The sequence below is a fragment of the Typopeltis vanoorti genome, chromosome 11, assembly GCF_054136105.1.
Source record: "Typopeltis vanoorti isolate ZY-2024b chromosome 11, IOZ_Tvanoo_1.0, whole genome shotgun sequence".
Classification (NCBI taxonomy): Eukaryota; Metazoa; Arthropoda; class Arachnida; order Uropygi; family Thelyphonidae; genus Typopeltis; species Typopeltis vanoorti.
In genome coordinates this window covers 107,500,294-107,513,137 of record NC_143559.1, presented here as the reverse complement: position 1 = coordinate 107,513,137, position 12,844 = coordinate 107,500,294, and the positions used below count along the sequence as shown (strand labels likewise).

Sequence of the window (12,844 nt, the reverse complement as noted above, 5' to 3'; positions counted from 1 at the left end):
GTGTTCAGAGTCTGGAAAATTGTTGTTGAATGAAGTGAAAGTGGAACTGCAAAATCAGGGAAACTATAGCTTTTAGGGAGGAAGCTGTTGAGTGATTATGGAGATATCAGGGAGACAGCTGAGTATAAGAATATGCACAAAATGCCTAAGTTAGTACCAATGATAACAAACCAGAGTGGAATAGTTAGTAAATTATGTCAGGATAGCAGTAGGCCTAAGGGGCTTTTACACTTTATGTACATTAATGCCAGGAGCAGCATTTGGAACAAGAGGAAGGAGTTTTTGGCATTGGTTAGTTCATCCTAGCCAAAGGTTATTAGTGAGACATGGTTGATGGAAGATGATGCAGTTAGTGGGATAGAATGAAAGGTGTAATGTGTTCAGGGAGGACAGAGAGAAAAGAATGGGGGAGGAGGAGTGTTAACTGATGATAGCCAATGAATTGCTATGAAAAAGAGTAGAAGTTCAACTGCAGGCCAGTGAAAATAGCACATTTGAAGCTATCTGGTGTGAGATAGAGTCTAGCAGAACAAAATATAAGTTGGATGCTTCTATAGACCAGGGGATAGTATGCATCAGCAAATAAATTTAATAAGTAGAGAGCAGGTTTATAATATGGGAAATTTCAACTATGGGAACACAGATTGGAAGGAGAAAAAAAAATTGGAGAAAGGAAATGGAATTTATGCAGTTTCTAAGGAATAATTATCCAAGACAGTGAGTGATGAAATATACTAGGGGTTTGAGAGTGCTAGATCTAGCAACTGCATCATATGGTCTTGACCTGAGAGGTGGCTGAATGTGTGGAACATTCACTCAAGAAGGAGTATATGTGGAAATACAGAACTAGTAATTATGACAAACGTAGATGTTTGGAGAAGTGCCATGGCATGTGAAACTGCAAGGGCTGGATGTTGATAGTGCATGAGAAGTGGTAAAGGAATGTTTGAGGGGAAGTAATGAAAGACTGCATATAGTAAATCAACTGGAAGTTAAATGGAAGAATATCCATTTAACTTCCACTAATTCATCATTAAACTGAAGCTATAAAAAAAAAAAAAAAATTATAGAGGGAATTCAAGGAGAAAGGGGACCAGCAGGCACATGAGCAATACAAAGCACAGGCCAGAAGGGTAACAAGTGTGATAAGAAATGTAAAAGCAAAATATGAAAGGAAATTAGCAGTGTAGGCCAAAGATAATCCTAAACAGTTCTTTCGATATGTTGCAAGTAAAAGGAAGAATGTTTATGGCAGGATGATTTTAATGAATGCCGATGGTAAGGAGGAAACTGAAACAGTAGAAATAGTAGAATTACTAAGTGAATGCTTTGCAAGAGTATATCATCCAGATGGAGATATTGCAGTAATGAGAGAGGCAAAGACTTGTATGAAAACTGAGGTAAATGAAATGTAGGTGAATAGCATATTACAGAACCTTGATGTGAATACAGCTATGGAATTAGATGGTATACTAGCCTTTGACTACATTGTTTAATCTAAATCTTGGCTCTGGATTAGTCTCAAGGAGAGGAGAAAATAGTTCCATTGCATAAAGGAGGCTCCAAGACTGATGTAGCAAATTACTGAAAGATCAGCATATCAGGAGTTGTTGTCAAGGTACTGGAGAAGTTGGTCAAGAGCAATATACAGGCATGGATAGGTAGAAAATGGGATACTGTATGGGGAGCAACATAGTTTTGTAAAGGGTATGCTATGCCTCTGTAACTTGCTCATGTTTTATAATATAGTAACAGCTGAGCTGGATAAAGGTAATGAGTTTACAGTGACACTGCTGGACTTTGCAAAAGCCTCTGACAGGATACCATATGAAATTCTAATCAATAAAGTATAGCACATGGGGATGGATACAGGATTGGCGAGGTAGATAAGAGGGTGGTTGATGGAGAGATATTAGAGAGTAGTTTATAAACAGTTAATACAGATGATATTAAATTTTGCTAAACAAACTAAAGTCCTAATTAGCAGCATCTACTGTTGGACAGTGCCAATTAGGACTTTAGTTCCTTGTGTTGTCCATTACAATTTTTTTTTAAACTAGTCCAGTGTTATTATCAAATTGTTTTTTTGTGTAGTGTGACAAACCATTCTTGCGCTCTGAAAATGTTGGATATAATAACAGCAAAATATCAGCTAATAAGTTAATAAATATTAATCATTGTCTTATTATTCTGTGTTGCGAATCAATACCATTAAATAAACTAGCAGAGAACTCAGTAAGTCAGTCCATGATCTTTTTCAGATGGGAGTTATTTCAAAACAATGGACTAAGCATATTGTTTTGAAAGAATAAGATAATTACTTTAAAAAAAAGAAAAAAGAGAATATTACTTTTGAATGAAATAATTTAAGATAGCCATTCTAAAAAGTTTAATGATGAGTGGAACTTTTTTTTTTTAAATTACATTATGATACAAATACAGGTAACCCTCGTATAACGTGGATGTTAGGTTCCACAAAAATGTCGCGTTATATAAATCGCGTTATGCAAGACTCAGATCACATAAAAAAAGTAGGGTTAGGTTCCAAAATCGTTTTTTTTTTGTTTTGTATGTTTGTTTTTAAGATTATATAAACAATGACATATCCAACAAAAAAATTTTTATTTAATTCAGGTAATTCATGTAAGTTAAGAAAACAAATAAACTACGAAACAAAACATAGTATAAAATTATAAAAAATAAATTGCACGTAATATTGCACATAATACATAAATGTTTTAGCCAAAATAAAACAAAGTGCATATTTTGATCGTCATCACTCTCTTCAAAACTAACATTTCGTAGATGTTTATTATTTAAGAGTGACTGGACATTGTCATCACTTGAAATCTCTTGGACATCATTAGTATAATTCTCATTGCATACTTCAGATAGTTTAGTTATCAAGAAGTCAATAATAAGATCTTGCTTAGCACTATGCTGCAATTTTTTATTAAGTTCATAATACAGAGCTAAACAAATACGCAATTGTCTCGTGAATTTTCTGGAGCGCTCCATTGAGAGATCATTATCCATAAAATAACTTTCTTGCCAAGTCCAATCCTTCTGCTAATTTCTTTAAACTAAATTCTTTAACAGATTCATCACAATCAGAATCTTCGGCAGAACTTTCTCCGCCATTTGGTTCGACGTCGTCTATTAACTGTACCAGTTCCTCCTCATTTAAATCTATTTCCCCATCATTTAATTCACTAATTTCGTTTTCAACCATATCGCAAAAGCGCTCTAAGTGGCCATTGCTATAAATTTTTTTTTTTTTTTTACATAAAAAAAAGCATTACATATTGTACGTAACTCACCAAAAAATAAAGTGCTCAGCTTGAGATTAACACACTTATGATTTTTAATGCGCTTTCCTGGCAGAAAACGAAGACAATTTTCAACAATAAATACTTTATACGGTAAATAATTCACATACATTCCTGCTAAAGTGCTAATATAAATTCGCTACTTATAACTACATGCACGATACGGGCAGACGCAAATTTAACAAAGATAAAATTTGATTTTTAAGTCGCGCGTTGAAAAATATATGAAAAGATTACTACAGTTTGTAGACCATCTTATATCAAAACCGTGTTGTATAAGTACCAAGTTCAACAAGGGTTACTACAATTTGTAGGCCGCGTTGTATAAGTACCGCATTCGACGAGGGTTACTGCAACTTGTAGACTGCATTATATCGAAACAGCATTGTATAAGTACTGCGTTATCCGAGGGTTACCTGCACTTGCATTCACAAATACAGCATATACAGACAGAAATTAAATGCAATTTTTTAAAATGTTTTATACATTTAATACTAGTCAACAGTATAAGGTTGTAATAGCAATTCTTAAAATTAATTATAGTACTAATATTCAAATTTCTTACTGTTCTTTAATCTCTGTATATTCTTCTTCTTGCTTAACCATATCAGTTTCACTTGCATCTTCAGTATCTATATAATCATGATAGAAAAAAAAGTTTACAATTAATTTTCAACACACACACACACACACACACACACACACACACACACACACACACACACAGAAGCAAACAATGTATGCACATGTATAGGCTATTTAATATATTTGTAGCATGCAGTGCATAGCCACATAAGGCAATATGGCATGCAATAACAATCAATAATCAGAACATACAACATTGCAAACACAAGTGTACTGAATGTATGTCTGTGCAATATTCCCATATAAACAATATAATTTAAGGAAAATTATAACATGCAAAACAATCAAAACTGTTCTATATACAATGTTTATTCTCTTACAGAATTCACTAACTGGAAAGTTCATTCTCTCACTCTCTTTTTAAGGTTGTAATCTTATAGTATATTTACTTCTGTATAGTGGACAGGCTGTAAGGATTAGATATTCCAGCTCCCACTGTTTTAGGGGACAAATAGAATTTTTTCCACCCACTTCAGGACTCCAATAAGTAGGGCTGGAAAACAATTTATTTGTCAAATACAGATATTTAACAAATATCAATGCCCAGTGGGCTTTGGAAAGCAGAATACAAATGTTACTCTGAGTTACCGTATCATCAATTTCACTCAAACATCAATAACTCTCTCATTTCTTTAATATATTTTGTCACATTTAAAAGTTAAAGGGTGTAAAATAAGTGCAGATTGCTTTTGTTATATGTATGTATAGTTGGTTTATAAGTGCTAAGCACTTGTTAGATCTGAAATAGGCGACCTCATTTTACATGACGTCACAATTCCAGAATCTAACAGTAAACATAAAATAAATATGCATAATTATCTTTTAGCAGTATAACTAAGTTTTTTTTTGTAAACAACATCTTGTATATTAAACTTTGAATTATGTGAATTAAAATTGATCTATCTATATGTCAAGCATGAATGTAAGTCAGCAAAAAGGGGCAGTTATAAGAGAAATAATTAGTGATTTTCTACAAGTGAAAAAATGCAAGTTATTCAGCAACATAGGGCAAAGATCGCCCTAATGCTACAAGAGCAAATGTATGCACCCGCGGGCATCACATTTGAGAAAATATCGTGATGCATACATTCTCGGAAATAGAAAGTCCCGTATGTTGATCGGTGAGGTCACCCAGTCAGAGACCAATAGGTGAGACAATAAGAGAATTTCAAACTCAGAAAGGTAATAAAAACTCATACTAGCGTATAAAAACCGCCAACACGGAATTGAATTTCCCCATTTTCTTGTTCCTGCATTTCTCTCCGTGTGCAACAAGTGTTCATCGCAGTTCAGCTCTTATTTTTAAGAGCTGACTCTCGAGAAGTTCTGGCATGGCACCGCAGCAGATTTCAGTAAGATCGAGCATAGGCCATCGGTGAAAAGCTCGTTGACATAAAACCTTAGCAGAGAAATAGCGCCCAGCTCAGGCGAGCACATGTATCCCACGTGGTGAAAGGATCGAGATAACCAGAATCGTAACAAAGAAGGAAGGACAGAAAGAAACCGATAAAGAGTAGATAAGTACTTTCACTTGTTCTAGCCCCTTTTGAGAATTGACTAACAGTGTGAAGAGAGTTTATCTCAAGTTTGTAATAGAAGAAAGTGTGAAGAACTAAGATTTATGTGAATGACTCTATGCCTTTTGAAGTGAGCTTTAAGAACTTTCAGTTAGATAGAGATTTTGTCGTGATTCATTCAAGAGAGATTATCAATGTGCTAAATGCCTAAATGTCCAATAGAGTTGTAGATAAGAATTGAAAATATGTTGAAATAATTAACTTGCTAAAATTTAGAAATCAATGCTTAATTATTTTAAGAGCAAGAGGGTGAGAGAAAAGTAGAAGTTTAATTTAGAATTAATAATTATTTTGTTTGTATTGCATTGCATAATGAGTTCATTAAATTTATTTGATACTTTACATGTCTGTGTTTCTGATCATGCTGACTCACCCTGACCCTTCATAAAATACGAACCTATGATTGTATGTGCGCAGGGATATCGCAATTAAGAATAGTAGGGCACGACTGCAATAAACTAGAAAACCTAACTAAGGCTTCTGAATTTCAGTTAAGATTATTAGTAGCACCTGATATCCTATGACTATTCTTAGGCTGAGTTTAGCTCTACCCTTAAGGCCCAGGCTGGTGCAGTAAATAAATTTGCCTGAGTGAATAGGATAGCTCATAGTATTCAGGGAACAGGTAATTTCTGGTGGCCCTTAGAAGGTTAAAATTACGTAAGGAAAAGTATAAAAAGGAAACATAACGATAAAATTAAAACAGAGAGAAGGTCACATAACAATGGTGCAACCTATATAACAAAAGGTGCAAGCGGTGGAAATTTGATAGAAGAGGTTGAAGTAAGAAAGGATAAAATTAAATACAGAGCATCGATATAATAATAAATAAAAAAGAAAAAGAAAACAAGAGACGTAACACACTGCCATGACATTACTTATGCAAGACATACTTTCATTATTCTGGGTATGAAAGAGAGGCCTATGATAAAAGTTTCTTCATCAATGTCAGAGCACCTCAGGACTCTTCCTTATATAGATAAATGAAATTTCTCACTAAACTCAACTGCTATCTGCAGTTTTGCTGATGACAGTACATTCCAATCTTCCTCAACTGACAGACCCTGTAGTAATCAAACATCAAGATCATCTATAACCAATACCATAAACATTGATATCTCTGTCATTCTTCAATGGGATGAGAACAATCTCATTATTTTATAAACATTTTTGTATAAATATTATTTCTGGAAAATTTTCCATGTTACTCCTCTAAATGAATATTAATTTTTATGGCTATTTTGCTTATTTTTCTTTAGGAGTACCCACGGTATAATGTCACTGGTTTTCTACTCAATTTATTTATTTATTTATTATTTTTTTTATGTTGGGCTCACATACGAGAGGTTGGCTGGTCAACCTATAGCACGTTAGTACCGTATACGGGTAGTGGGTTGGGAAAGGAGAAACTTGTTTACATTTGAATTAAAAGCCTGTATGTTGTATTCCTTGGAAAATACGTCAGGGGGAAGACTATTCCACAGTACCGCAGTAGCAGAGATGAAGGAGGAGGAAAAGAAACTTGTTCTGTGGGTTTCAAGGTGTACTGTGAAAGGATGTTGGGCAGCAGCTGTACGTGTTTCAATGGGCTTAGTACAGAGTGGGGTGATAATTGATTTTGTTTCGGATGAACATTTTCCATGGAAATATTTATAGAATATACAAATTGCAGAGACCAAGCGTCTATGTGAAAGTGAGGGGAGTGAGTTGGTGAGAGATGGGTCATTTATCAATCCAATTGCTCTCCTCTGTATTGAGTCAAGCATTTTGAGGGAGCTTTCAGGAGCCCCACTCCAAATGTGAGAGCAGTATTCGATAGCTGGGTGGATTTGAGATTTGTATAATGTTAACAGCTGTTTAGAAGTGAAGTAGCATCTTGAACAAAGGAGAAAACCTAGTTTTTTGGAAGCTGAGGATGCAATGGTTGTGATGTGTTTATGCCAGGAGAGGCTTGGTGTCAGAGTAATTCTGAGAAGAGAGATCTCATCTTGTCTGGGAATTTGAGTGTTATCAAAAACAATGTTGGGGGAAAATGGTTCTTTTTTGTGAGAAATAAGACAGAATTGGGTTTTACTAGTGTTGACATTGACGAGGTTATCTGAGCCCCATTGGAGGATGGCTTGGAGGTCAGAGTTAAGGGCAGTGGTGGTTGATGTTCTGTGGGTTGAAGTGAGTTATGTAGAGTAGGGTTTGTCAAATGAGAGGGAGGAGTGTAATGTGCTGTCATCTGCAAAACTGTGTATTGGGTTAGATATCAATGACCTACTTCAGTTGACCTCTATATAGAAAGAAGAGGGTCGGTGAGAGAATTGAACCTTGTGGGACCCTAGCATTAGTTGGATGGTGAGCCATCTACCATCACACATAGTGTTCGTCCAGACAGGAAGCTAGCAATCCATCTGCAGAAGTCCTGAGATAGTCCAAATGATGGGAGTTTGCTTAGTAAGCCTTTGTGCCAGACTTGGTCAAAGGCTTTAGAGATATCAAGTGCAACTACTTGGGATTTGTCGAATTTCTCCATGGCATTTGTCCAGCGATGGGTGATGTATGAGAGTAGATCTCCTGTTGATTGGCTTTGCTGGAATCTGTACTGGTGGTCGCTTAATAGTTGGGCACCTTCAAGGTAGAGTAGGAGTTGAGAGTTTTCTCCCATCACTTTAGATAGGACAGAAATGAATGAGATAGGGCAGTAGTTAGATGGCAGTGATTTGTCACCCTTTTTAGGAATGGGTTGAATGTGGGCCAGTTTCCAGGCTTTGGGATATATATATACCAGTGGAGTAAGAGAGTGTGTAGATGGCATAGGATAGGAGTCAGTTCTGTTGCACAGGCTTTCAGGACAACTGGAGGAATGCCATTGGGGCCAGAAGACTTTTTTATGTCTAATTTAGACAACAGGATGATATCTTTTTTTGGCAAAAGGATACAGGGGCATTGCATGCTGGGCAGTTGGAATGACTGGAGGGTATTTGCCATTGTCAGTTATGTGTGCATTGGAAACAAAGTGTGAAGCCAGGAGGTTAGCTTTTTCTGTGGGTGATGTTGCAATTGAGCCATCTGGGTATGATAGAGGTGGGAGTAGTGTAGGGCAAAAATTACGACCAATTGCCTTGGCAAGACCAAAAGGCATGGCTGCCATTTGGAAAGGCTGCAAGCTTCCTGCTTTTTGGCCATTCAAATTCTGTTTCAGAAGCTTTGATAATTTTCTTGCATCTGTTTCGGGCTTCAGTATAAGCATTGAAGGAGGATAGGGTTCTTGATTTCAGCCAGTTATGGTATGCCTGATTTTTCATTTGTACCCCATTGGCACATCTTTTGGAGAACCAGGGTTTAATTAGGGGATGGCAGTTCAGAGTAGTGTGGGGAATGCATGCCAGTGAAGATTACTTTGGTGATACATTGTGCATATGTTTGGACTGGAAGACCAGAAAAAATAATCCAACGATGGGAATGTAGCATAATAGTCATAGAGACTGTCCCATTTGGCACTGTTAAATGCCAAACTACTCTTGTGTGGGAGAGACTGTGTAAGCGTTGTTGCATGGGGGAGATGAGCATTAGGTTGTGGTCAGAATTACCCAGGGGGCTCACTACATATTTGGAGAGGTCATTAGTAAGGAAGAGATCTAGGATATTTGGTATTCTGGTCATCTTTTGAACAATTTGTGTAAAGTCATTAGTGATGGCAAATGTTTCAGCATCTCTGCCTGCAGGATCTGTACGACTGGAAGAGGATAGCCCACTGGTGTTATGGACATTAAAATCACCCAGGAGGATGATTTTGCTGTTAGGAGAGTGGGACTGGAGAAAATCAACTTTTAGGGAGAGGAAATGAAAGAGCTCAGAATGATTGGTGGTATTAGGAGAGCGATAGAGACAGCAGATGAATTTGACTGCATGGGGGAATGATAGCTTTAGCCAAAGAAGGTTGAAGTTGGGCAATTCTAGTTTAGGTGCTCTCTGGCAGGGTATGTAAGAGCAGATATATGCACAGATGTCACCCTTGGGTCAAAAGGAGTTAAATAGTGTATAGTTAGAGAGGTTGAGATGGATAGTGCTAGGGGAAGGTAAGATTTGAGTTTCTGTTAAAAAGAGTATGTGGGGTTTGGCACATTGCAGATGGTAGTGAACGCTATTAAGGTTGGAATTGAGGCCACGAATGTTGATGACGTGGATATGCAAGGTTCTGTGAGGCATGGATTTGACCTCAAGGGTCTTGCACATTTCTATGTAGTGCCTGCATACTGGTCTCCTTGGTGGCTACTAGTGGATTCATGTGGTTTCTGCACTGGTTTGTTTGTAGTCTATCATCCAACTGTTGTCTCCATTTTGGCGTTTTTCTTCTAGTTGTCTTCGGAGTTGGCGTCTTTGTTCTCTCTGGGCAAAGGTTAAATCAGGTCGAGCACATATGCGTGACTGGGGAAAAATGTCCTTTAGCTTGTTGTTTATCGCCGTTATAAATTTGGATGTGTTTGTTGGTGTGTCGCAGGTCACTTTCAAGAGACTGGAAAGTTTGTTCTGTCCTTTCTTCTGTTTATGGGTGCAAAACGATGGCATTTAATGATATTTTTGGGATGAAAATTGCATTCTCCTGCAAGTTTGATTAGCAGGAGATTAAATAGATAGTTGTTTAAGTTATCAAAAATATCAATATAAAATATATTGATATTTTAGAGACAGAGATAAACAAAAAATAAATGGTAGGAATAATTCTAGACAAACCTTTGGAGGATGTTTGAGGTTGTCTTCTTTTGGAGCAACATTAGGCATATAACAATAAACATTTATATACTCCAAGTTCAAATTTCTCTTCTTGGACTGACCTGGTCTCTGACATTATCATCATCATCAGATCCCCATGGAGTCAATGACTTATTCTGTCATTGACTCTGTGGAGTTCTCACTGTCACATGCACAGCTCGTCATATCATGCACTCACCACACTTTCAGGCAATGTCTTTCAATCACCTACCATTCTTCTTGCAAGAAACCTATTCCTCACTCCTTTGCTTACAGCCTTCTTATATAGCTTTCTCAGGAATGGCCTGTTTTTCTCCCCATCACCCCCATTCTATGAAAAATCTCATCCCCATTAATCAGGTAACAACTCATTACCATCTTGTGTCTCAATCATATCACCCCTCCTCCTTCTGTGCACTAGACTTCAAACTGCATTTCCTTAATTTGTCTTCACACTGAACATTCTAGAGACCAGAAACCACTTCATCAATTTTCTCTGGACTCTTTTCAGTATTTCTTCATCCATTTGAAAAACAGATAAACAAATCTGTGCACAGTAATCCATATGTGGCCTGATCAAAGTCTTGCATAACCAAACCCATAAATACTTCTATACTTCAGCATCTGTATCACTGCCATAATCCACTGTGCTGTCCTCACAATTTTAGCAATGTTTCCCCAAAATTTTGGGTCTTTATCCACCATCACTCCCAGATCCCTCATCTCCTTCACTTCCTGTACAACATTTCCACCAATTGTATATACTCAGTATCCCATCACTACTTCCTGAATTTTAAAATCTTACACTTTGCAATAATGAACTGTAAATCCCAATCACCTGCTCACTAACCATGTCGGTTCAAGTCTTCTTGCAGTCACAACATCTGCATTACTCCTCATAGTTCTTCCCAACTTTGCATCATCATCATTATTATTATTATTAAACAAGACCTCATGGAGTCAAAGACTCATCTAGGAGGTCCTTTTATCTTACACACACATCTCATCATACCGTGTCTTAAACACATTCAAACCACTTGCAGACACCACGCTCTCAGGCAAGGCATTCCAATCACTCACAACTCTGCACGAAAAAAACCTGCCTCTCACTCCCCTACTCACACCCTCCTTATACAGTTTCCAGGGATGACCTCTGGTTCTCCCCTGATCTCCCACTATTCTCTGTAGAACTTCTCCACCATTGATCCTATAACAACCCCTTACCAACTTGTAGGTCTCTATCATATCTCCCCTCTTCCTTCTCTCCACGAGACTCTGCAAATTACATCTTTTCAATCTTTCCTCATACTCAACATTCCAGAGGTCAGAAACTACCTTAGTCAGTCGCCTTTGGACCCTTTCCAACATCTCTTCATCCTTCTGAAAACCCGGTGACCAAATCTGGGCACAATAGTCCAAGTGTGGCCTAATCAAAGCCTTATACATTGGAACAAGTATCTCCCTACTTCTACATGTCAGTGTCCTCCGCATCATTCCCAGAAGTCTTTGTGTTGTCTTCACAATTTTGGCGATGTGTCCCCTAAATTTTAGATCCTTATCCACTATCACCCCCAGATCTCTTATTTCCTCTACTTCCAACAATATATTCTCACCAAGCATAAATTCTGCATCCCATCTTTGTTTTCCAAATTTTAAAACTTTACATTTTGCAACATTGAACTCACATCCCCATTTGCTTGCCCAATCACTCAATTTATTCAAGTCTTCTTGCAAGGCCACAACATCTTCACTACTCTTTATGGTTCGTCCCAACTTTGCATCATCTGCAAACAACTGAATATCTCCATCCAAATCTTCACCAATATCATTAATATATAAGTTAAATAGTAATGGCCCTAAAACAGACCCCTGAGGCACTCCACTAGTGACTTTCCTTTTCCTGGATATTGCACCCCCATACACAACTTGTTGATACCTATCAGATAGCCAGTCTCCAATCCAATGCACTAATCTAATATCCAACCCCATCTGCTCTAGTTTGACTGTCAACTTATCATGAGGTACTCTATCAAAAGCCTTTGCGAAATCCAAGTATATTACTGTGTATCCTTCTCCTCTGTCCAAGGAAGCAGTCACTTTATTGTAATAAGTAAGTAGATTACTAAAACATGACCTCCCTTTAGCAAATCCATGCTGTCCATCAAAGATTATACCATTGTTGTCAACCCAACTCTGGATCCTAGTTCTCACAAGCTTCTCCAACAACTTAACCACAACACCTGACACACAGATAGGCCTATAGTTTGATGCTTGAGTTCGATCACCTCCTTTATGAAGTGGCACAATCTTGCCCTCCTTCCACTCTTTAGGAACTTGACCAAGTGCAAGACTCGTATTAAAAAAATATGTCAAGGCAGGTGTCAACTCTCTGGCACACTCCTTCAGAATACGTGGTGATATATTATCAAGTCCCACAGCCTTATTTACATCTAGTTTACTCAACTCCCCAAACACCTCTTGCTCACTTACAGTCAGTCTCTCCTCCCCATCATCAACTGCTCTTAATCTCTCCATGAAGTCACATTCACAAGA

At 37.4% G+C, this 12,844-nt stretch overlaps 1 protein-coding gene across 2 annotated transcripts in view; it reads right to left on the bottom strand.

Moving 5' to 3' along the window:
* LOC150101918 (sin3 histone deacetylase corepressor complex component SDS3-like) overlaps positions 1-12,844 on the bottom strand; it is a 151,808-nt gene that overhangs the window by 126,495 nt on the left and 12,469 nt on the right. For both annotated transcript variants that reach the window (XM_090400938.1, XM_090400939.1), the window contains exon 2: positions 3,895-3,961. In XM_090400938.1, the coding sequence (XP_090257064.1) occupies positions 3,895-3,961 (67 nt within the window). The remainder of the gene's footprint in view (positions 1-3,894; positions 3,962-12,844) is intronic.